Source organism: Heptranchias perlo, chromosome 16 (assembly GCF_035084215.1).
Source record: "Heptranchias perlo isolate sHepPer1 chromosome 16, sHepPer1.hap1, whole genome shotgun sequence".
In the NCBI taxonomy this organism is placed as follows: domain Eukaryota; kingdom Metazoa; phylum Chordata; class Chondrichthyes; order Hexanchiformes; family Hexanchidae; genus Heptranchias; species Heptranchias perlo.
Window position 1 is genome coordinate 47257083 of NC_090340.1, and position 26479 is coordinate 47283561.

The window sequence follows — 26479 nt, forward strand, 5'->3', positions numbered from 1 at the left end:
CATTTCACATTCAGTTTTAATTTTTTTTATATATAAGTGCTATCATGGACATGCTCCAGAGCAGTTATCACAAAAAACTTTTGAAATCCACCCAATTCAAGGATAAATGATTATCAGGCTGCCTATCAGAATGAGGTCATTTCTCAGTACAGGGCCCCATTGGAATCAACCCTTTTATAAGCTTACGTTTCCTATAATTTGTGAACACATACATTAGATTGAATGACATTTTGTAAATGTATATTGCACAATAGCCAAGAAGAGCTATGTGGAAAATATTTGAAATAATAAAGTTATTATCTATTACCTAGTGCAGGTGCAAGTGCTGATACTGCATTTGTTGGATCTAGTTGGAATCCACCCAGCATAAACTGTGTGTCGGTCGCATTTTCCAGCTTCAGGCCAGGGAGGTTCATGTTCTGGGCCAGGTAGTACTGGTAAAGCTCAGCCTCTGCAGGTGCCAGGTTGCTGAGGCCTAAGTGTCTGCTGTGCTGAATCTGGTTCATGTTCTGCTGGAGCAGCATCATGTTGTGCATGTGCTTCTCGCTGGTCATATGAATGCGCAGGTTCCTGGCTACATTCGTCTCGTAGTCGCACACCTCGCACCGCCAAGTGGGTTTGGTTTTTGGTTTGGTGGGCGAGGAGGCCCCACAGGTGCTCATGTTGGCAGCAGCAGCGGCGGCAGCAGCCGCCACAGCCGCTCCAGCAGTGTGGCTAAAAACTTGGTCGCCCCCGCCGTTCTGAAGGTTCTGCATGTTATTGAGATGCTTGTCGGACTGCATATGAATACTGAGATTGCCTTTGGTTGTAGTGGAGTAGTTACACACCTCACATCGGAAAGGCTTGTAACCACATGTATAGCTCTCGCCCCGGGCCAACCGAGGGTGAGGTTGCCCAGTCTTGCAATACACACATGAGCCACCGGATTCTGGGTGCTTTTCCTTCATGTGGGCCTCCAGCGTCTGCTGGTACTTGTAGTGCCAGTTACACTTTGGACACTTTAAGGTCTTGCATGAGTTCCGAGAATGCATCATGGTCATGTGCCCGCCAAGGGAACGGGAGGAGCCCAGGACCGTGTCGCACTTCGGACACTCAACGCTGCTTCCGGATGAGCATTCCCCACCCCCCAGGTCGCAGGGAGTGCTGGTATGCTGGTGATGGGAGGTATAGATTCCTTCCTCTCCATCGACAGGTTCATTTGGTTCAGGAGCTGTGGCACTGTCTTTATTGGCACTTTCATCTACAAAGTCCGTCCTATTACTCTCAGTATTACCGACACTGCTGTCGCCGCTTGCACTGTCGTTTGACAAGCTCACTGCATTCCTCCCGTTTGCACCATCGAAAACAACAAAGGAAGAAGTAGAAGAAGAAGAGGTGCCCCTTGGAGAAGGGTTTAGCACATTAGGCATTAAAGGAGATTTAGAAATGCTTTGGTTTGAGAGAGCGAGTTCCTTGCTGCTACATGCATCACCCTCAGGGTCTTCCTGGGGTTCATCATCATCCTCATCCGACTCGTTTGGGAACAGTTCTTTGCACTCCTCATCTTCCTCTGCTTGTTCAGCAGAGTCCGCCTTTTCTATGAGGCTACTGTCAGCGCTAAACTCTCCACTGGCTTTTTTCTTCTCAATTTCCATCCCCAAATCCTTGCTCTCTGACATTTTGGTAGGCCCGGAAGCAAGGTGGCCCAGAGGGACTGAGGTAATTGGGGTCTTTAGGGCTGAGCTCGTCAACCCTCCAAGGTTCAACAGAGCACTTTGTGCCAGCGGGATTGAATGAGGCTGCTCAGCTGCACTCGTGTTACCTTCAGAGTCTTTTAATAAAGCCAAACCAGCCTGGACAGCCTCATCACCATCAACATGAATTCCACTAAAAGTACCGTAGAAGTTCTGACCAGGGCCAATGAGGTTAGCTGTGGAAACTAAAGGGTGTTGAAAGTTTTTGTTTTTTGGTTCCAGAAAGCTTATAAGAGGTTCCTTGTCTTTGCCTATCCCTTGGATGATAGCAGACACGTTCTTATTACTTAAGAGCTTGTGCTCCTCTTCACTAAGGGTCATTCGGTGGTCATGCACAGCATGCGTTACAAATGACCTCACATATCCAAAAGACAACTTGCACAAAAAACACATTAAAATCGGCTTTCGTTTGCCATAGAGCACGAAACTGTCAAACTTAGACAAGTCCACATTGTTAGGGACATCTTTGGATACACAAGAGTTTTTGGCAGAGCCATCACTGTTCAGGTAATCCTTGTTGCTTTTGTGTCGCACATCAAAAACACGGAAAGTGTGCAAGACAGGACTGATGCCTGTCAGTGCTGAGGTATTTGGGAATGCCTGGTCAGAACCAAACCACTTCCCAAAAGATGAGGCTATGTGAAAAGTGTTGATGATCTGTGGGTAGACAGAGACGGATGCTGCAGAGGTGGACTCCCCTTGCTTATTCCCAGCGTTGGACATAGAGTTCATGAACAATGCTGGGAGAACACTACTGCCACTGGGCCCTCCAGACTGGATACTTTGCATTAGCTGGTTCACATTCTCTACGATGTAGGCAGAGCCATCTGGCTGATAGACGATTTCCCCGGCCAGGTTCTCCACATCGCTTTCCTCTGCCTCGCTCATTTCACTGTCACTTTCCTCCTGAAGGAGCTGAGGGTGGGAGCTCGGGCAATGGTGTTCCATGTACTTTTGTAAACTTGAGAATGAGGACGAGCACTCGTTGCAGCTGACCTCCTTCGTGGACAGTGAGCTGTGTGAAAGAACAGCCGCTGCAGCAGTCTCTGAGCTGCACTCGTCGAAGGGTGCCCTTAGGTTCTCACACGGGACGCAGTTCTCTCGTGCAGACTCCATTGAACCAGCTTTATCAGAGACCTGGGTGTTGGATTCAGTCCATTCCTGATGCTGGGAGGTGCTGCACCCATCCTCTTGCCCAGTGATGGTAGGGGAGTCACAGGTTTCCATAGTGATGGCTACATGAGCGTTTCATTGCATCCAGTCCGGCAGGGGCCTAAAAATTGAAACAAAAAATAAATAAATAAATGTATTGCACAAAGAAATAAATTCTTACATCTGACATACTGTTACCAAATATTTTGAGGTGATAAATTGGCCCTTAGGATGATATATCCCTTCTATATTTTAGAGAAAACTGAATATCTACAAGATTAACATTTCATAAAATTTTAAAGCCTGAATTACTGTTGGCAATACCAGTGGACAAAGGCTGAACTCATTAGTATGAAATTTCTCTGTCCACTATTTTAGCAGGGGTCATTTATTTAAAATAAATTGGTTAATGCTGGAGTTAAAACAGCAGGCAGAGGAATGTAATACTAAAGTGTTAAATGCTCACCCACTAATGTCGCCAGTGATTTCTAAGCAAACAGGACTAAAATGAACGCTAAATGAAAGGTAAATATCTGTTTCATCACCTCTCCAAAGTACATCCAAAGATCAAGAGAAACTTCACATACAGAACTTGGCCAACACTGTCCACAAACAGCATAAACGTCAACCTCCGAGGAGCATTTATTATGACAGCAGGTCTTGGGATTGGCGGGTGGAGGGGGGGGGGGGGGGGAGGAAAAGAGGGGAAAAAACACCTCACACATTGTAATCAGCCGTTTAATGGGTGTCTTGCACTTGAATGTGTGTGTTTGGTGGTGTACCACAGGTTAAAACATTTTTACTCAGAACTAGTTGACAACAATCATTTGTGATGATCTCATCAAGCTCAGAGCATCTTTGCATGCACAAGAATTTTTGGTAGCTTTTGTGCAACACATGAAAAACAAAGTATGCAAGGCAGGATCAAAGTGACTTCTCACATTGTGCAAAAGGAAAAAAGTGATCGAGAATGCAGAATGCATAATGATTTACGCTAGGCCAACAATAGAGGGGTGATTCACATTTTTTGATCCAATAGCAAGAAACGGGAAAATTGGGCCTGGGTAAAAATGATTACTAATGATAAAAAATTGCAAGTCTCGTCCAGATTCCAACTATTAACAGTTTTCCCAGTAATCCCGGACGGTACTGCACAGCAACAGAAGTGCTTTTGTCCTAAGTGGATATAAATCATGTAATTTTGCTTTAGTGTAATTGTATATGTTACAAACATTACTGATTGGCAATGGGTTGGTAGTGCTGGACCCTTCTCCACCAACTGAAATGACAGTGTGATGAACTAGTGAAGCAAACATTTACTTAACCCAAGTTCAATCAATATACTTTATTCACAAAATTTCCACTCTGAAAACCGATCCAGCAGCCAACTGGCTGAAGGCTAGACAAATCCGTGGCATTCTGTGCACATCGCTCACCAAAATGAGATTATTTTTTTAAAAAACAACAAAAAGCAAGTATCTCTAATGCAATTACCAATGTTTTTTACAGTCTAAAGTGGATTGTCTGTAGTTCTACCTTGCAACAGGACTGGAACAGTAATACTGTTTGCCCACAGTGCTTTACTTTGACTGACATCTGCTCAGCTACAAGTGCCTAAACTGTCACTAATTATAAATGAGATTTATAGTGCGTGCATGTATGACTTTGCAGCTTTGTGATAGAAGGTGAATATTCTACCACCGTCATTTAAATAAGACTGCAGAAGATTTCAAAAGCATCAGCAATTTCTTTACTGATGGAAGAGAATAATGTTAATCCCTTTTACCTCTAAGGGATGAACAAACTTGCACCTACATAGCACCTTTTATGTCCTCAAGATGTCCCAAAGCATTTGACAGCAAATGAATTACATTTGAAATGTAGTCACTCCTGTTTTGTAGACAAACACTTCAGCCAACTTGTGTGCAGCAAGATCTCACAGACAGCAATGAGCTAAGAGACAAGGTAATCTATTTTTGGTGGTGTTGGTTGCGAGATAAATCTTGGCGAGGACACCGGGAGAACTCTACTTTTCTTCAAATAGTATCATGGGATCTTTTACATTCATCGGAACAGGCAGACACGGCCTTGGTTTAATGTCTCATCCAAAAGACCTTCGACATTGTGCTCGAATCCTGGAAGGGAGCTTAAACGTATGACTTTGTGATTCAGAGGCAAAAGTGCTACTACTGAGCCAAGTTAACGCATTTAAATAACGTAGATTCTAGGGGCTGATTTGATCACTAAAGGATTGTGAATCCACTGCAGGGAGCATGTAATGCAGGAAAAGTGTTCCTTTTGTAAGTGACGCTATTAGTAGTATATCGATATGGCTTTTGCTGCTTCAAATTATTACAGTAGTTTCAGATTCTGGCCCTAATTTTGCAAGAGTCCAAAAAAAATTGTTGTTATTCTTATCTATTAACTCCAATTAGTTCAATAAAAGGTCATCTTCCCACCAGATGTTGCGCACAGTTTCAATATAAACAGAGTTTACAGGAAGGATAAGTGCAAAAGCATCACTGAACTAGATTCCCCATCTCTGGATTGACGGCCCTGAGGCATAGGAATCTCCTTAAACCTTCCCCGAGGACGGGACCACGTCAGGAGGAATTGAATTCGAAGCTCAGGATTAGAAGTCCTGTTTCTCACATCTTAAGTTTACATTCATATTTCGAGGTGTTCCAACCATTATGAAGCTGGAAATACTCACAAACTGCACTAACCTGCGATAAGCAGAGGTGGCGCTGCTCCAAAGTTTGAACTAATGTACACTCGTGAATTGATTCTAAACTCAAACAATTTTGAAACGTCCATTTTGCCCCAGTCCAAAGAAAAATATTATATAGTCTGAAACTTGAATGGGTTGTCTGCTCGAAAGTGGCTTGAATTCTTGTCCAAATGAAAGTCTTACCAACATAATGGAGCTGGCACAATCATATATTAATATTATGAATTATTAAAGCACATCCTTCTGATGAAGTGTGAAACTGCTACTTTAATTGTTTCTCTTCCTAATACACTACATGCTAACTACATTTTAATGTGCCCCTGATGTTCACCAACAGTGACCCAAAGGCTTTAAAGCTTTTTCTTGCTACCACTCCGGTCATCTGAGAGTTAATAACCTTATTGAATAATCAATACCATAAATGCTTCTCAATTTACAGGAAAACGTGGTCTGCTAGGACAGCTATTGATAAACTGGCACGTCTTTGATCTTGCACTGGAAACCAGTTTACTGAAACTGAGTATGGCACTTCTGAGGCAAAGCCAGCAAAAAATTTTGCAGGGGTTAACAATTCATTCTCATCACCCCTTCCTTATCACAGTTACCATTTCCCTTGACAAAAATTGAAAATTTAGGTTGAAAGCTCCCCCACTGAAGAAAACTGCCTTTTTAAAACACCATTCTTTCCCCATTTCTCCTCTCCTGAGGGCATCAGCTCCTGCTGGGATATGGTTCTATATGTGCTAGGCTGCCTTCAGTAGCTAATCCGAGTTCCCATTCTTCATGCATATTGCTGATAGTGAATTCTCATAGGCTACTGATCGTGGGGGGGGCATCACAACCAAGCCAGATTCTGTGCTCATCCAACACCCACACTTCCAGCAGGGGTCATTGGACAGCGATCAGGAGCAGAAAACCCGGATGATTTCCCTCCATAACCCACAACACTTGAGTTCAAATTTAACGCTTTTTCTGTCACCTCAGCTAAAATCAGCTAATTCAGCACTGACCTGGGATCTGCTGAGCCGTATAGCTTAGCTACTTGGCTTAACCAATTGAGCTATTATTAGGGGAGCTTTGAAACAGGTTTAATCACAAAGAATATTGTACAGATGCAACATCGCTGGAAGCAGGCAACTAATAAGCCTTCCCACCAATAACATATCTGAGAAAGGACTTCACCAAAAATTCTTAATATTATTTTAAAAGGACAACATAAAATATAAAAGCTTCAGTTCCATGTACAAAAGATTTATTGTCGTACAGCTATTGGATAGAAGTAACTCTAATTGACTTTTTTCAAACTTCAGTTTCTCTTGCTGAAGCCTGTTATCTGCCCCAGTTATTATGAAATGTTGGTCAATGGAAGTTTTAACAAACCGTCCACCCTCTCGACAACACCTTCCAATTTCTAACTGTGCTGTACATGTGAGGATATCATCTCAAAACCTCCTTTGGTGTTGACCGAAAGGGACAAGCACCGGTGTGTCACACTGCTCGAGGCCAAAGTTCATGCTGCAGCAGAATGCAGCCCAAAGCACTTTTCCAACAGCCATCACAAAAAAGGCCTTTGCTCAAACTCTGCATCTCTGACTTGTATGATAGATGTTTCAACTTTGTCTTAATTTTAATCTTTATTTGTTCATTAAATTCCATTCTCTTTTTTTTAAGAAAAATTTATTTACGGACAAGTTTTTCCAGTCTCCCCCATCACACCAACCTCCCCCCCCAACCCAATCCTCCATCCTCGCTAAATTCCCCCAACATGCCCCATGCTGCTAGCCTCTGCAGCTCTGGACTGAGTTGTGAGGGGAGAGAGAGAAGAAAAGGAATAAATACAAGGTCGGTTAACTCTCTAAATCATCAGTCTTTTCCTCAGTCTGAGCATTATATCATTCCTAGAATACCAGACACTGGGAACTCACTGCAAGAGAAAATCAAGAAGGATGGAGCCTCTTGTCCTACTACTTGGTAGCAGTGTGTATCAATGTGCTAACACTCTTCATCCAAGCTACTGTTGTATCCTGTCTGAATAGGTTTCAATTCCAGTACAGCTTGCTACACAGCACTGAAAAGGTAATAGAGGCTTCAGTTTGAACTCATCAGGAAACACATCTACAGCATTCTTTGATTAAAAGTCAACGAGAGCATGAATGGGCTGCCAAACAACATCCTGAGCCATGTGACAACTTTCACACTGCATGAGTCCCCTCAATGGGAAAAAATGAGCAAACGCACAAATGGAGGAACTGTTTAAACGTATAGTCTAGTTCAACAACAGGATATGAGAAAGCAAAATCTAAAAGCCTTTTATTGAAGAGCATGCATTTTGAAAAAATTACTGCCTGCTCCAAGTTGCTAGAAATCTCTGGCAGATCACAGCTGACTGAGCACAGCAAGGATGTAATCTCCATGATCTGCTCTCAGTCCCAGAACAGTCCACCAGGTAATTATCTATTAATATACACTTGCCCCATACAGGAGGCATGTTGTTCAAACATCTACATACTTTTGCGTCGAAAGGCTTAACAACAGGACCTACCAAAGTGCAAAACGTTAAAAACAAAATAACGTTGTAAAGTGTGTCCGTGTTATTTGTTTACGAGACTATCAATGCTGCATGCTGGCAGATCATATTCAGAGGACGAGAAGATGATAGTAATGCACAAGACTGATCAGGAATGTAAATCAAAATTATCATATCTGATAAAACCATTCTGTCGTCCCAGCATGATGTCCAGTTTTCATCAAGTACAATTTATTCTAATCATCTTCCTCCATAACACCGAGTCCCCAGTGAGGAAGCACTGCTCTGTAAATGGCTATTCAAGGACAAGATGAGCTCTCGCTACCTTAATTTCCACTCACCAACTATTCCAGCTGACTGCATATGTAAGCAGATGAGGATTATTGAATTGCAATGTGTGGCAGCATGAAGAAAACCACTAGCCATTCACTTAGTTCAAACTGTTTGGCACTCCAAGTTCCAAGTATATTCCAGTCATTCAAAGCTTTGAATAAGGCAGATTTGAAGGTTCAAGTTGAAAGCTAATAGATGGGGTAAGCTCTCATTTTTAAAGTTCAGGGCACCTGTTTACTTTTATCACCATCAACATTTTACGTCAATTGGGATTTTTCTGAGGGAACTGGAAGGGGCCACTTTCTACAATGAACAAAATCATAGAATTTCCCCCATACTTTCTAAAAAAGCATAATTCACAAACAAATCTCAGTCCCTTAGTGAGGTTCATCGGCTCAACCGGCCAGTGGAAAGGCCAACTGACTGTTCTCAGAACTCATGCTAATAGCCTTCATAATTCTGCTCTTTTTGCCCAGTTTTAGAGCTTTCTGCTATTCAAACTGTGTGCTGTGGGTTATTTACAATGTGCTGATGTAATGCTTATTCAGCAGCTGACCTATATGCTAACCACTGTATCTTAATGACGTAATACACCAGTAAGTTACACTGACAGTTAGCTAGAAATTTTGTCTCACTTTCTTAAAGCTGCAGCACCCTTCTGCATAGCCCAACTTCTCCACGTAAAAGAAAAAGCTTTAAGCTAATGACCTGTGTAAATACTGATAGGTTACCTTGAGGATTTGTTGAAGTAAAATTTAAATACTTCTGTACAGAGGATTAGGGTAGACACCTGTACACAGAAAAAGTACATTTTTTATGTGCTGATTTCAATCTGGGTCCAAACTTCAGTTCAACCTTAGTCAAGTGTTTGCTTTGTTCAAGCTCATAATGACGCAAGTGTCATCCTCAAAGGCATTTCTAAGCCAATATATTACTAAATCTTTTACATTTAAAAAGTTAATGGGATGAAATTCTTTTAATGAAAAGCAGGAGCCTGTGTGTTTTTCTTCATAATGAACTAATCAATTAACAAAAATCGCATGTGCTGACAATACAATTTTCACAAAGAAAAACTCTCATTTTACATTTAAAAAAGAATTTCATGAGATGATTATGAATTGAGACATTTTTTACAGTTTAATAAATTGTTCTAATTGCACTGTATAATATTCAGCATCGGAATTTTATTTTTCTAAGTATTTCACTGTTGAAAATTGATGTGTGTTTCGACAGGAAGAAGTGAAGGACATTCAAAGACAAACTGCTTTATAAAGATGAGGGCATAAAAATTGCTGCACATCATGGGGGATTTTGAACGCGTGCGATTGTGTACATGTGTGCGCATGTGCACGTGCGCTCAGACAGAATTTTCCTGGATTGTGTTCCTTACACTTGTGTGATGTCATGCCATAAAGGAACTCTAGGGTAAGAATTCCTCTGGTCAATATGTGTAGTGACATTGTAAATGTATTTGTGAAGATTTCCTCTATTTGGTATCTCTAGCAGATGCATGAACACATTCTAAAAGGACGTGTTTACAATTTCACTGCACAAGGTAACCACAGGAATTCTTACCCATCCAAGTTTGACAATCTGGAGTCTGTAGCTGGTATAGGTTTAAAGGGAGAGAGACTGGATTCCTCATTCCTCCCCTGACTCCACTCTACATCAGGGGAAAAAAAAGTAAATTCAAAACTGTAAATGTGTACATAAACATAGTACGAAGTCATAATTTTGAAATTATTATTTTCCCTGGGGAATGTAGGAGGAGGAGAAAGGAGGAAGAATGTGCTCATACTCCAAGGCAGGCTCAAGAGACTCGCTCAGCTCGCACTGCATGCTGATATTTTGCAGTGCCATTCAGATTGGGTACGTCTGATTTGGGGACAGGTTCTAAATAAAAACTCTGAGCCCATCTGAATACTTACTTCCAAATGTTTATTTGACAAAAATCTGCTAGAAAACTTTTTGTCACACTAGCTCCTCAACTGCACAGCCAAGAATTGTTTCTCAGAAGTTAAACACTCACCTGTGACTCTGGGAATCAATAATTTAGGACCTTTTGACTGAAGTGGAATCAAACAAGATTGTAGAAGTAAGGCCGTCATGATTAGCTTCTCAAGCAACTCTATTAACATTCAGACAATCTCACATCTCCCATCAGGGTAGCTACTCAGACTGGCAAAAGGTGGGAAGTGGTGTTCCACAGGGATTGGTGCTGGGGCCACTGTTGTTCACAATTTATATTAATGATTTGGATTCGGGAATCCAAAGTACAATTTCAATATTTGCAGACGACACCAAATTGGGGAGTGTAGTTTAAATACAAAGGAAGAATGCATCAAAATGCAAGAGGGCATTCATAAACTTGCAAAATGGCAGACTGGTCAGAAAAGTTCAAGCCCATGGGACCCGAGGGAAAGTGGCAAGTTGGATCCAGAATTGGATCAGTGGCAGGAGCAAAAGGTTAATGGTCAACGGGTGTTTTTGTGACTAGAAGGCTGTTTCCAGTGGGGCTCCGCACGGCTCAGTACTAGGTCCCTTGCTTTTTGTGGTATATATCAATGATTTAGACTTAAATGCAGGGGGCATGATTAAGAAGTTTGCAGATGATACAAAAATTGGCCGCGTGATGGATAGTGAGGAAGAAAGCTGTAGACTGCAGGAAGATATCTATGGACTGGTCAGGCGGGCAGAAAAGTGGCAAATGGAATACAATCCAGAGAAGTGTGAGGTAATGCATTTGGGGAGGGCAAACAAGGCAAGGGAGTACACAATAAATGGGAGGATACTGAGAGGTGTAGAGGAAGTGAAGGACCTTGGAGTGCACGTCCACAGATCCCTAAAGGTAGCAGGACAGGTAGACAAGGTGGTTAAGAAGGCATATGGGATACTTTCCTTTATTAGCCGAGGCATAGAATATAAGAGCAGGGAGGTTATGCTAGAACTGTATAAAACACTAGTTAGGCCACAGCTAGAGTACTGCTTACTGTTCTGGTCACCACATTACATGAAAGATGTGATTGCACTAGAGAGGGTACAGAGGAGATTTACTAGGATGTTGTCAGGACTGGAGAATTTTAGCTATGAGGAAAGATTGGATAGGCTGGGGTTGTTTTCTTTGGAACAGAGGAGGCTGAGGGGAGATTTAATTGAGATGTATAAATTTATGAGGGGCCAAGATAGAATGGATAGGAAGAACCTATTTCCCATAGCAGAGAGGTCAATAACCAGGAGGCATAGATTTAAGGTAATTGGTAGAACGATTAGATGGGAGTTGAGGAGAAATGTTTTCACCCAGAGGGTGGTGGGGGTCTGGAACTCACTGCTGGAAGGGTGGTAGAGGCAGAAACCCTCATCACATTTAAAAAGTACTTGGATATGCACTTGAAGTGCTGCAACCTACAGGGCTACGGACCAAGAGTTGGAAAGTGGGATTAGGCTAGATAGCTCTTTTTCTGCCGGCACAGACATGATGGGCCAAAGGGGCTCCTTCTGTGCCGTAAATTTTTGTGATTCTATAATGAGCGTGTAATTGACAAATGAATTTCAATATCGGTAAGTGTGAGGTGGTGTATTTTGGTAGGAAGAATAAGGAGGCCACATACTGCATGGATAGTAAGAGTCTAAACAGGATGGAGGAGCAAAGGGAACTAAAAGGTACAGATACACAAATCACTAAAAGTAGCGACGCAGGTTAATAGGGCCATAAAAAAAGGCAAATCAAACACTAGGGTTCATTTCTAGAGGGATAGTTTTGAAAACCAAAGTTATGTTAAACTTGGTTAGATCCTTGGTTAGACCACACATGTAGTATTGTGCATAGTTCTGGTCTCCATATTATAGAAAGGATATAGAGGCACTGGAGAAGGTGCAGAAAGGATTTACTAGGGCAATACCAGAACTGAGTGGATATCCTTATCAGAAAAGGCTGAACAGGCTGGGACTCTCCTCGAGAAAAAAGGCTGAGGGGTGACCTGATAGAGGTCTTTAAGATAATGAAAGGGTTTGATAGGTTAGACGTAGAGAAAATGTTCCCGCTTGTATGGGAGTCCAAAACTAGAGGTCATAAATATGAAATAGTCGCTAATAAATCCAATAGGGCATTCAGGAGAAACTTCTTTACCCAAAGAGTGATAAGAATATCGAACACACTACCTCAAGTCTTAGTTGAGGCAAACAGCATAGATGCATTTAAGGGAAAGCTAGATAAGCACATGAGGGAGAAAGGAATAGAAGGGTATGCTGATACGGTTAGATGAAACAGGGAGGGAGGAGGCTCATGTGGAGCATAAATTCCGGCATAGACCAGTTGGGCCGAATGGTCTGTATCTGAGCTGTAGTTTTGATGTAACTCCTACATTATCAGTCAGAACAGCCACGTCATCTTTAATTAAGCATTTCTCTAACAAAGGGAGTTAATTGTTCAAAAGGAAGAAAACGTGTCTTTACCAAGGAAGAAGATGCTGCCAAAATCACAGTAACAGAAGAGGTAGTTGAGATACTGGATGGACTAAAAATTGAAAAAGAGGAGGTATTAGAAAGGCTGGCTGTACTTCAAGTAGTTAAATCACCCGGTCCAGATGGGATGCATCCTAGGTTGCTGAGGGAAGTAAGGATGGAAATTGCGAAGGTACTGGCCATAATCTTGCAATCCTCCTTAGATAGGGGGGTGGTGCCAGAGGACTGGAGAATTGCAAATTTTATACCCTTGTTCAAAAAAGGGTTAAGGATGAACTCAGCAACTATAGGTCAGTCAGTTTAACCTCAGTGGTAGGGAAACAGGACAAAATTAACTGTCACTTGGACAAGTAGGGATTAATAAAGAAAAGCCAGCACGGATTTGTTAAAGGCAAATTGTGTTTAACTAACTTGATTGAGTTTTTTGATAAGGAAACAGAGAGGGTTGGTAAGGGCAATGCGGTTGATGTGGTGTATATGGACTTTCAAAAAGAGTTTGACAAAGTGCCACATAAAAGGCTTGTCATCAAAGTTGAAGCCCATGGAATAAAAGGGGCAGTGGCAGCATGGATGTGAAATTGGCTAAGTGACAGGAAACAGAGAGTAGTGGTGAACGGTTGTTTTTCGGACGGGAGGAAAGTATACAGTGGTGTTCCCCAGGGGTCGATACTGAGACCATTGCTTTTTTTGATATATGTTAATGACTTGGACTTGGGTGTACAGGGCACAATTTCAAAATCTGCAGATGACACAACACTTGGAAGTGTAGTGAACAGTGAGGAGAATAGCGATAGACTTCAAGAAGACATAGACAGGCTAGTGGAATGGGCGGACACGTGGCAGATGAAATTTAACGCAGGAAAGTGCGAAGTGATACATTTTGGTAGAAAGAACGAAGAGAGGCAATATAAACTAAAGGGTACAATTCTAAAAGGGGTTCAGAAACGGACAGGTATATGTGCACAAATCGTTGAAGGTGGCAGGGCAAGTTGAGAAAGCGGTTAAAAAAGCATACAGGATCCTGGGCATTATAAATAGAGGCGTACAGTACAAAAGCAAGGAAGTCATGATAAACCTTTAGAAAACACTGGTTTGGCCACAACTGGAGTATTGTAGCCAGATCTGGGCACCGCACTTTAGGAGGGATGTGAAGGCCTTAGAGAGGGTGCAGAAGAGGTTTACCAGAATGGTTCCAGGGATGAAAGACTTTAGTTACATGGATAGACTGGAGAAGCTGGGGTTTTTCTCCTTGCAACAGAGAAAGTTGAGAGGAGATTTGATAGAGGTATTCAAAATCATGAAGGGTCCAGACAGAGCAGATAGAGAGAAACTGTTCCCATTGGCAGAAGGGTCAAGAACCAGAGGACATAGATTTAAGGTGATTGGCAAAAGAACCAAAAGTGACATGAGGAAAAACCTTTTTACATAGTGAGTGGTTATGATCTGGAATGCACTGCCTGAGGGGGTGGTGGAGGCAGATTCAATCATGGCTTCCAAAAGGGAACTGGATAAGTACTTGAAGGGAAAAAATTTGCAGGGCTACAGGGAAAGGACGGGGGGAGTGGGACTAGCTGGATTGCTCTAGCAGAGGGCCGGCACGGATTCCACGGGCTGAATGGCCTCCTTCTGTGCTGTAACCATTCTATGATTCGATGAAACCACCCAAGAAGTTCTTATGGTCATACTCCTTCACTCCTAAGATCACATTTGTACCAGGAGCAATTCCATTCACTCTGGGTATTGAACCAGGGTCAACCACATTTTCACAACTGTAAACTGGAGACACTTATATCCAACTATTACATATCAGACAACTAGGATTGTCCTGAATCATCCAATCCTGATCTCAGTATAAAGGGGATGCAAATGTGAATAAGTGTAGAGAGTTCTGATTGGGTCAGAGCCATTGTAAAGTTCTCCAGACTTTTTTTTTATTCGTTCATGGGATATGGGCATCGCTGGCGAGGCCGGCATTTATTGCCCATCCCTAATTGCCCTTGAGAAGGTGGTGGTGAGCCGCCTTCTTGAACCGCTGCAGTCCGTGTGGTGAAGGTTCTCCCACAGTGCTGTTAGGAAGGGAGTTCCAGGATTTCGACCCAGCGACGATGAAGGAACGGCGATATATTTCCAAGTCGGGATGGTGTGTGACTTGGAGGGGAACGTGCAGGTGGTGTTGTGTCCTTGTCCTTCTGGGTGGTAGAGGTCGCGGGTTTGGGAGGTGCTGTTGAAGAAGCCTTGGTGAGTTGCTGCAGTGCATTGTGTGGATGGTACACACTGCAGCCACTGTGCGCCGGTGGTGAAGGGAGTGAATGTTTAGGATGTTGGATGAGGTGCCAATCAAGCGGGCTGCTTTGTCCTGGATGGTGTCGAGCTTCTTGAGTGTTGTTGGAGCTGCACTCATCCAGGCAAGTGGAGAGTATTCCATCACACTCCTGACATGTGCCTTGTAGATGGTGGAAAGGCTTTGGGGAGTCAGGAGGTGAGTCACTCGCTGCAGAATACCCAGCCTCTGACCTGCTCTTGTAGCCACAGTATTTATGTGGCTGGTCCAGTTAAGTTTCTGGTCAATGGTGACCCCCAGGATGTTGATGGTGGGGGGTTCACGATGGTAATGCCGTTGAATGTCAAGAGGAGGTGGTTAGACTTTCTCTTGTTGGAGATGGTCATTGCCTGGCACTTGTCTGGCACGAATGTTACTTGCCACTTATGAGCCCAAGCCTGGATGTTGTCCAGGTCTTGCTGCATGCGGGCTCGGACTCAGTTGAATGAATTCAGTCTTGGAATATTTTATTGTTCTAAATCACAGCTGTTGCTGCAAAATTAAATATCCTTATATGATCTAATGGCAATAATGAAGTCAAGGAGCTCGGACATCAGGAGTCTTACTATCTAGTGACCTTGACTTGATACTTTTAGCAAAGATTTTGAAGCATTTCACACCATGATACCCAGAGCAAATGTTTAACACTTTTTTTTGATGCTAGGTACAAGATCTACATTCAGCTAGTTTGAAAAGATCGGAACATTTAAATGATGTGTATTGTGTCAAAGCAAATGCTTGACAGTGCACTCACCGACGATGGTACTTTTGCTTGTACAGTAAAAGGCATAACACCAGATGTCACTGAAAAGCTTTTCAAGTTCATTAAGAGACTCTTAGCCCCAGGCACACCTATTCCTCATTGGTACAGAGCTCTCAAAATGGCAGCAGCATCTCTGCAGCTAATGCCATTCTCAGTTTATAGATTAGAATGGTGACATTGATCAATGTTACACTATAGACTATATAGCATTTGCACTCAGGTGCAAATGCTCACGATTAGGTGACCTGCGAGCACGAGCACCAATTGCATGTAGAATACCAAGTCCAGTGCCCACTTTTAGCACTCATCATCTAAGATTCATTAAAGCCAACATTAGAACTGTAAATTTCTCATTCTTACCCTCCCTCAAATGTAGTCCAGCCTTTCTAACTTATTACTGTTCAATTCATGTCCTTTTTTGGATACAGCACTTGATTGCTTCATGCTTAAGGGTTGTCTTCAATCACATGTTCTCTTCTGCTGTTTGAAAATTGAAATTTTTCAAACTGTTAGCCCTCGTCTTTTTTTTGTGTGTCTCAGTGAATCAGAAAGGATATCGAAATTCCTCCCCCTGCTGAGAATGAAAGCAGGGTTTGATGCTTTTGAGAGCACTTTTTAACAAAAATATAAAACATTTACATCGCTGCGTGCAATAACCCTGCTAAGATTTCCAGGACTACACAGAAATAGAAAGGATGAATCGCTTCTAACTATTCTCTGCCCTACTCATGCAGTGATGGTACAATAGTTTATTTTAAGAAATTAACAGAAGCCCATTAAAATTCTCCATTCTCAGTGTGTCTTATTTTCCCCCAGGGGTAACTTTACAGAAGAATTTCCTAAGCTGCTTCGCACTCAGGCATTTGCTTGAAAACCCTCTCTTGCCTTTCAGTCAATACAGGAAAGCAGAGTCAATTCTTACTTAAGAAGGCAAAAGTCAACCTGCTGGTCGATCATTTGTACGTCTGTGAACATGGATTCCCGTAAAATCAATGATCTTCAGTTATTGCTATCAGTCTGTTTTTAAAATAGACTGGAAACTGTTTAAGTTCATACATGCAGTCAGTGTGCCCAGGGCAACATCACTCACTTATCTTCTTTCCATCCATTCCTCCAGCTATTACAGACTGCAAGCTCTTACTCAGACAGAGCATGAATCCATAATTTTAAGATTATACTAAATTTACTTCACAGAACGACGGCCAATTTGATTTACAAGGGTATCTGATCTTGAAGAACTGTCCTAGGTTACACTTTCAACATCATGTCTGCTGGTAAGTGGGACGGTCTCAGCGCCCGCCCTCACACCCCACAAATTATTTAAGAAAGGTACGGAAGCTGAATGGTCGAATACGCTATGATTCAAACAGCTCGGTTTTCCAGAGTTACTGAACATTTTGCGCAAAATTAGATCAAGCACTCTGGGGGGGGGGGGGGGGGGGGAAGAGGTTCAAATCTGTATATGTCTGATAATTAAAAGAAAAATGCTGAATTTTGTACAAGTGAACACTGCTTAACCCTTTGTGAACTGCTATAGCAATTTTAATCCAATATGTTAAGCAAAATTGAGTGCTTTACTCGTATGATACTGCAAATGTAGGCAGGTTACACACCTCTCAGCCCAGCAATGAGCATGTACTGGAAACACCTTTTGCAGTTGCACCTTCAGCAGAAAAATAAGCCTTTGTTTTAATAGATTCTGAGTGCAAGATCAAAAGATTATAAAAAGTAGGGGAAATGGAACCAATGGTCAGAAAGACAGTATATCTGAAAAATTGTTAAGAACCTCAAGGGGCATACAACAGAGGGAATACTGCGTAAAAAATCAACTGTGTTTTTAATAACGTACCTTTCATCTCAATACACTAATAAAGCAACTGCAGTTTCTTTTCCTGCCGTCACCTTGTGTCTCAGTGGTTTTAAATTTGCATTCCTAAACAGCTCACATATTATGGACACGTAGAGACAAGTCTACTGTATGACTTGGTCACTGAGGCTAACTGTACTGTTTTAAAGAAAAATATAACACAGTGCAACAAAAAACCCTTGTAAAATAGACACTGCCACGAATGCTCATATTAATGATCTGTTCCTGTCACATAATTTAAAGGTTTGGGCTCCAAGCAGACAAAGCAAGCTCTGTGGGATTGTGTGTCCCACTGGCATAACATGGCGGTGTCATGTAGGCCGAGACAGCTCCTCCTGAGTAAAAACATGCATAGGTTATGACTTCTAAACCCTTCCCTTCAGTAGGATATCTTCCTTCATTGCCCCCAGCTAATTCAAATGCTAATAGACTATTTCAAAACAATCTCTCAGATGCATCTAATTTCAAGAGAGGAGGAAGCTCCCTGTGCTAAGCACAGAACGGTGCGCTTCAGCGAACGGCATTTCAAAGTGACTTGTAGCATACAGCCCAGAGGAGGTGGTGCCTCCATTTCCTGTGAATTAAATATTAACAGCTTTAGTGTGTAATTTTAATCATTAATTAGCACTGGGTTAATTACGTACGTGACTCACATGAACGCAGTAAATGTTGCTGGTGATAAACCAACACTGAAGAAAGCATGAAATTGTAACTGCACTCCAATTAGCTGGGAAATGAAAGCAGCCCTGTGCAGTTAACGGGTAGACTAATAGAAAGGCCCTTTTCAGGCTCTCCACGTATCCCCCATGTTCAGACAATATGGAACGGCAGCCAATTCAAACAAGGATAGAGCAAAGGGTGAAGAACAAAACCCTCCAATGGCAGGTGAGAAAACACCAGGGAACCAGAGATTCAGGCTCAACTACCTTTAGTTGCCGTGGTCTCTGACCACATGCAAGCAAACAGTTTTCCACTGCTCAGGGTGTGGCTCTAAATCTGTGGTGCATTTTTTTTAAATTGGTGGAGGGTGGGTATTTATCATTGAATATTTATATATTTTAGCATCACAATACACTCAATCACAGGTGTCCTTTAACTATAAAAGCAGTAATTCGGTATGAACAACCATTGTCCAGAAGAATTTACTTTTGTTCTATATGGTGAGGCCTCTTGACATTTATAATTATTTTCATTTAAATGCTTTTGGATTATGATTTTTGCATCCTTTTACACTATTATAAAAGGTTCAATCCTTTTTGCAGATTTTTTAACAGCAGTCTTCACTTCTTTCTCAGGCTACAGAACAAAGTGTGTGGGCAGTAGTCGAGAATCTATACCAGTAAAATGGAGAATGGCACCTCCAAAGAGCCTTTAAAATACACAAAAGGAAGAAGTATTTTTCCATTTCCTGGAACAATCATAAGGCTTTGCTCTTTATTCTCTTCCTCTGAACTCATAATTAATTATGATGTTGGTGTTAGATGAATCCAGTCCAGATTTGTGGACTGATTTGCAATGCTGCACAAGTTGCTTTTCAGTAAGTTTCAGCAAAAAAGCAGAGTCAAAAATCATAAGTACCGATTCCAAGCACCATTTTCTGATCTCCATTCTAATGTTCGAGATCAGTTTCTTTCAGCGACCTGTGAAAAAGTGGCTGCAGCTTTTTTTTGAGCATCTGGACGGTGCTAAAAAGTCATCAAGTGCAACAACTGAATCTGAATAGACGTGGAACGGCAACTTCAGGAATGTTCAGATCTTTGGAACCAGCTCCATTTGCACTGATTCAGATTCAAAAATAGCTTGTGGGCTTGCAATTTTCGGTGAGTGGCTGCCTATCACAGGTTTGATTTCTTACAAATTATTGAGATGGAAATTTGGCTGTTGAAGGCAGGTACATGGCCTTGATAAATTTGACACCTTCTTATATGTTACACTCACAGGCCCCCAGGATCCTGAGGATTCCTGTGAGCCCGAAATTGGTCCAACCTCCGAAATTCTGTTCGGGTTAACGCACCAATACTTGAACCAGTTCAATCACACAGAGTAGATCAGATTAACAACCTGCATTTATATTGTGCCTTTAATATAGTAGGTGCCCATAGGTGTTTCATGGCGGGAAAATAGATGCCATGCACTAACAGGAGAAATGACGGAAAGAATCGTCTAACAGACAGGTTTTGAGAGGATTTTTTTGAAGATGAGGAGAGGGCTCGCTAAGTGGAGGAGTTTCGGGAAAAGTAATACCCATAAGGCAGCACAGTGCAGGGGTTGCTCTGATGTACTGTCTGCAGGACGGTATAAAACCGGTTTGCAACTGTGATTCTCCACCTGCCAAATTTACAATTTCAGCTTGGGCACTTGGGGCACATGCTTACTGAAGGCTAGGTACAACCTGGGTCACCAGTCTCAGGCACCAATTCTCAACTGGGAGAAACCTGGAAGCAGGGAACTTGTCTAACCTCAGCGGAGCAATACTGTGTCGAGCAGGGAGCTGCATGGAGAAGGAGGAAATAATACATCAAACAAAAAAAATGCCAGTGTTAGCAGTTAAACTGCAAAGCAAAGTCAGATTTTGATGCAAACCTACTGGAGTGCAGGGTTTTTCATGGAAGCTGACTCGGGACTAGAGGCAATGCTCATTTAAACCACAGCCAAGTTTTTTTTAAATGTAAACTTCCTTAGACTAAAGTGGAAGTGAAATATGCTTGGCTTGTCATATTTAGCTGTTCAGTGTAAAAACACTACTGTAGGCCTGGGACTTCCATTTGAAAACCTCAACGCCTCTATTTTATAGATGATCATCAGTTGTCCTGTTCACTTGGCAAAAGGGTGCCAGGGTTGGCAGCATGTCAACACAAACAAGCTTTGCTTTGCACACACTGATTAAAAAGACCAGGCGCTTTCGACACTAATGAGTTTATTAGCATAAACAGCTTCACAAGCAGCAGGAAGCCAGCAAACTCCTAGTCTAAACAAAGTAGGAGTGACAATCGAAGCTGCTCGTAAGTACAGTGAGAAAATCAGCTCATCACAACTCAACTTTCTCCACAGACAGGATTTTCACTCCTCCAACACCAGAGAATACACAGAAATAGAGACTGAAGTCTGCTGCTGCTGCGTCTGGCATTTGGTAATCACTACTTTTAATCTGGAAAAGTGACATTGTTCAACTGATCTGACAATACGTTGATACTTAGGCCTAGTGCTGCTTAGGGCTCACCCATCAGTCAATGCTGATATGTAATTAGGCCTTATAATATATACAAACAGTAGGTGACTACAAGGGGGCCCAGTGTCAGGAGATTGATTAATGTTGCTCAACACAAAGGCTTCCATTCACACCGTACCTTTTCCCAGTTCAACAATTAAAAGGCATGGTTTTTTTACTGATGGGTTGAAAGAATGCCAAGTGGAATTTTCACTGTAATTTGCCAATGAATCATTCCCAAAGTTATTGCAGGGAAGGGAAGAGCAGAAATGTGAAGTGCAGACATATGAAATAAACCTGTTCCAAAAATGGAAAATGTGAAGGTGGTGGTAGGGGGACGGGAGGAGAGCTGGAAATCAAGACCAAAGGACTGCTCACTTCAGGTTCTTTGAACATGAAAAAAAATAAAGCTGGCGAGCTAAAAAGGTCACTTAAAAGGAGAAAAAGAAGAGAAAACGGATGAATACTGTGGAGCATGACAGTGAATTGAATGCACTCAATTAAGCTCATTTGAGATAGCTGCCATTTTTTTTAGGTGAAGTGGGACTCAACTAATGTGCACTTCAGATGCTAGAATTAAAAAAGTAATTGAAGTGCATTTTAAAAAGCTATTTCTGTGCTCAAATTGGTCAGATGAATAGGGCTAACATTTCTGTCTTTTCAGTGACAGGGCACAGGTTTCCCTGGTCACTCGAATATATATAATGGCCTTGCTAGGGTCAAAACGAACAGTTTTCTGGCAAAAAGGAGAAGGCAGCTTAGAAATACTGGCAGCATTATGAAGCTCTGACAGTCACTGTGCTTCTGCAAAGTAGGCTGCATATTCTTTCAAATTATAATAGTAGTCATGGGAGAAGGGCAAGGACAGAGCAGAGAAAGCAAATTCCCCCCCGCCTTTCCCTTTTATTCAATTCTGTCCCCAGGTTTCATTAGTGATGTATATGGCATATCCTACATTGTTCTATTCAACACACACACAAAATGAGTTTACACTTCTATTTCCGATCTGGTTTGGCTCTATCTCTGGAGTGAGAGGACCATATTTTAAGTCACTACATCACCCAATTCCACTTATAGTGCACAGTTATGTAACTGATAAACATATGAGGGAGAAAGGAATAGAAGGTAATGTAGATAGGGTTAGATGAAGAGGGGTGGGTGGAGAGTCATGTGGAGTACAAACCCCGGTGTAGACTTGTTGGGCAGAATGGTGGTCTACTTCTGTGCTGTACATGCTATGTCATTCTATGTATGATCCTTGTGGAGTTTCTGCAGTTGTGAATTTGCAAATATTGAGTTTATGGAGCTGCAAAGGGCTCATCTATAAATTGAAGAGGATAAAGTACAGAATACCTCTTTATTTCAAATGTTTCTGGGGACATACAACCCTCTGTTCTGGATGATTTTCTTCTGCTACAGTACACAGTGCAATGACTATATTTTACTTATGTTTCAAACAATCATTTTCTTCCCTTAAGTTCTGAAGGATCTCCTCCAAAACATTAACTTTACTTTCTCTTTCAGATGTTCACTGGCCAACTGTGCATTTCCAGAATTTTCTGCTTTTAATTCAAACTTTCAGCAATGACAGTTTTTCTTTTTGTTTTGTTTCCTTTTTACTCCCCAATAGTTTCATGACTCATCTCAAAGTTCCTTAAAAAAATGCTAATTTTTCAAATATCCAAGGCCAGCCATTGTAACTTCTGTAACTTGACGAATGCCTCTGCTTTCCCGGGTGGGTAATGTGAATTATGAGAATTTAACACATTGGTTTTCATGTCATTATTCACAGTTTCATTTGAGTAATCTGGTTGCAGAGGCTCCAAAAGATGCACAGCATTCTGAAAACAGTGTAGATGTGGAATTGCACAGACGCATGCACAGCACAACACACACACAGTAGAGTAAGCAGTTTATGCGTTTTTTAAAAGTTTGACAGCTCCTTGATTGAATTCCTTTAATTACTGTGTCCCAATCAGAGTTCTTTTTCCAAGTGATTTACCTTTACTACACAAGCCCGTTCAGTAACGACACCATTTGTAAATCAACCTAGTACAGAGAACCATCATTTGGGAATTTGGAGTGTAAGGAACTGGCAGGTTCTTGGATAAACAAAACTAAAGATTTGAGATGATTTTCTGTACAGCTTTGAAAGAAAACCACATCTGCAAAATGTGATGGTTTTCCTGTTACAGTATGGTGTGCTTCAACGCAGTGACTGTGCATTACTGTACTTTCACTCTGCCAAAGCCCATCACTGTAACTTTACTAAAATATCTCCCAGTAATGTGACTGTGTTAATGAGGTGTTGTATTCATAAAAAGGCGTTTGACAAACTTTCTTTTGTTTGGGGAGGGAGAAGGACCAGAACAGTCATGCATCATTTTTGCCAGAATGAGATAATGCAAAAGTACTTCAGCGCAATTTATAGCATTATTTACAAATGCAAGTGGGAAAAGGTCTGCCATCACTCTTTCATAAATATGGTGCATCAGCTGCAATATTAATGTGTTGGAGCATCTCACTGTAATGTTAATATTTTAAACACCTTAGTTTAAGTTAATTGCACTGAAGCAGCTTACGGTAAAATGAATGTTTGTCATAAAATACCCCATTTTAACTTTACTGTAATATTACTGTATATATACACACCATGCTATGGTCCTGTTAACATTCACTAAAATAAAGCTCAGTGTTACTGCAGTTCAAACCACATAGCACTTTAGTTCATGTTATATGATTCAATCACAGGACCCAACCATATCACACAGCACCAATCTAAATCTCACCCTGAATGAAAGTATAACAGACTCAAATGTGATTCAGGGATGTTACATCTCGGGATTTAGATGATGTCAATAGCTTTGCATTTGCCATTTAAGACATTAAATGAACTCCTTGATGTGTTACTGACCTGGAAAGCACTCTGGCCTATGAGTTATCCTTCATGAAGCACATTATAGTAAAGTTATTGAGTGAAGCACATTATTGTGTGCCAATAATCCACATCACGACTACATTTGTTGCTCTTAAACTAGTTAACATTTTGCTTTTTGAGTCAAGACATTGCACACTGCTGCCCGTATCCTAACTCGCACTGAGTCCCATTCACCCATCACCCCTTTGCTCGCTGACCTACATTGGCTCCCGGTCCACCAACGTCTTGAATTTAAAATTCTCAGTGTTGTGTTCAAATTCCTCCACGGCCTCATCCCTCCCTATATCTGTAACCTTCCCCAGCCCTACAACCCTCAGAGAACTCTGCGTTCCTCCAATTCTGGCCTCTTATGCATCCCTGACTTCCTTCCTTCGGGAGGTGGGGGTCGGGTGCGGGGGGGGGGGGGGAAGAGAGAAGAAGCTTTCTCCACAACAGCTCTCTCTGTCACAGATCACAGTATCGTTCAAACTGCATAATTTAAATTGAATACATTGTGATGTAAAATAAAACTAGTTACATGACATAAAGCTGATAAGAAAAATGTGGTCAAAGGAGGCTGAAGAAAGGAAATGTGTGTTACTACCAGCAGTGAAATAGTTAACTCACATTACAAACTTACTGGAACCTCCACCAGGGAAACACTCAGACTCTGTCTAGTCACAATGAGCAGCTGATGAACTAAAGCAATTTAATTTTCATTGATCAGAAATGTAGATCGCTGGCTTGTAATGATGGGAAATTCCATTAAAAAGCCACATACACTGCTTGTATGCAAGTATTTTGAATTCTTAATGCTGTTCTGAAATGTGTGAAAGAAGTTTCAAAGTGGTGGGCTTTTTAATGAAAAATCAACATTGTTTATGGAAAATAAAAAAAGTGAAACCAAAGTGAGTTAAATCATTGTTCCTCCCCACCACCCCACCCCCTGCCTCATCCCAGCAAATTCTCGGGTTAGATTTTATTCTGGTCACGCTATAGATGGGCTCCATTAACCTTCTGTAAGAGTTTTTTTTTCAAAAACATCTATTTATCATTTAATATTCTAAATCATTTGCATAATTTCTGACCAATCAGCATGAGGGTGCTTTCTCTGATGGTTGGGAGATGCATGGAATGTGCACATTGGACTGCAACATGGCGTCTGGCTCAGCCAACCAGGAAGAATCACGCGGTTGGCTTCCAGCCACCATTTTATCTCTGGGTCATGACTGAGCTCAGGTGTCACTGCATCCTTTGCGGTCAGTTCTGTTGTCAATAAACAGTAACATACAAAATCGTTATTACTATTATTTTTTAATAAAGGAGGGCATTCTTATTTTTGTGCTTTTCTAAAGAAAAGCAGCGTTTACAAAAAGGTTGCACGAACAGTTGGGGGTACTTATCTTTGTTTAATGTGCAGTCCCAAGATCTTCTCCTGCACAATGCTACTCACCTAATGCTTCACAAATCTACTGTGTGGGAGTGTCTCAACATTACATTCTTCAAATGCAGCCAAGTACCTCCAGCTGTCACTATAAATATAAAGCAACAGATACACAAGGCAGCAATACATCTTGGGGTTCAGATGATATTGCAAATTACAAGAGCAATCCTTCTTCAGCTTATGATCACAGTCTGAGCCTTGAGATGAGTTAGCCTTGAGAAATACTGCTTAGTACTTATACTCTACAAAATTTGCACGTTACAAAAAATAACTGATGTTATATTGGAGGAGAATGTGACGATGCAGTGCAACGATGTATAGGAACTGACAGGAAGAACCAACTGCATTATGGAGTTAGAGGTTTGGCTGGTAACTTCATAACCAAAACTGCACAAGACTGGACTTATATAAAGGAGATATTTTTCTTCCCAACATTTCTGGTTTATTTCAAAATGACGGATGTCAGTACTATGATATGGAATACTCACCCAGTATAGGCATTAAGCACTCTCAGGGCAAGGTCAGATACAGAATAAAACTCTACAGGAGTAATTTTATGAGTCTGCCTTGCCCGAGAGGAACCTCAGTCACCAGCAGATTATAATGGAAATTTGGGCACGCACTCATAAAATGTCAGCTTGGCTCAATTGGTAGCATTCTTCTCTCAGAATCAGAAGGTTGTGGATTGAGGCTCCACTCCAGGACTTGAACATATAATTCAGGCTGACACTTCAGTGCAGTACTGAACAAGTGCTGCTTTGTCAAAGGTGCCATTCTTGGGATAAGATGCTAGACTGAGACCCTGCCTGCCTGTTAGGGTAGATGTTAAGTATCCCAAAAACAGGTCATTCATCTCACTACATTAAAGAAAGAAATAAAGACTTGTATTTATATAACGCCTTTCACAACCTCAGGACATCCCAAAGCACTTTACAGCCAATTAAGTACTCTTTGAAGCGTAGTCACTGTTGTAATGTAGGAAACATGGCAACCAGTTTCCACAATCGAGATCCCACAAACAGC

General features: G+C 41.6%; 1 protein-coding gene across 2 annotated transcripts in view; it reads right to left on the reverse strand.

Moving 5' to 3' along the window:
• zfhx3b (zinc finger homeobox 3b) overlaps positions 1-26479 on the reverse strand; it is a 391813-nt gene that overhangs the window by 278562 nt on the left and 86772 nt on the right. For both annotated transcript variants that reach the window (XM_067998085.1, XM_067998084.1), the window contains exon 2: positions 308-3006. In XM_067998085.1, coding sequence (XP_067854186.1) covers positions 308-2960 — 2653 coding nt within the window. In that variant the 5' untranslated portion in view covers positions 2961-3006. The remainder of the gene's footprint in view (positions 1-307; positions 3007-26479) is intronic.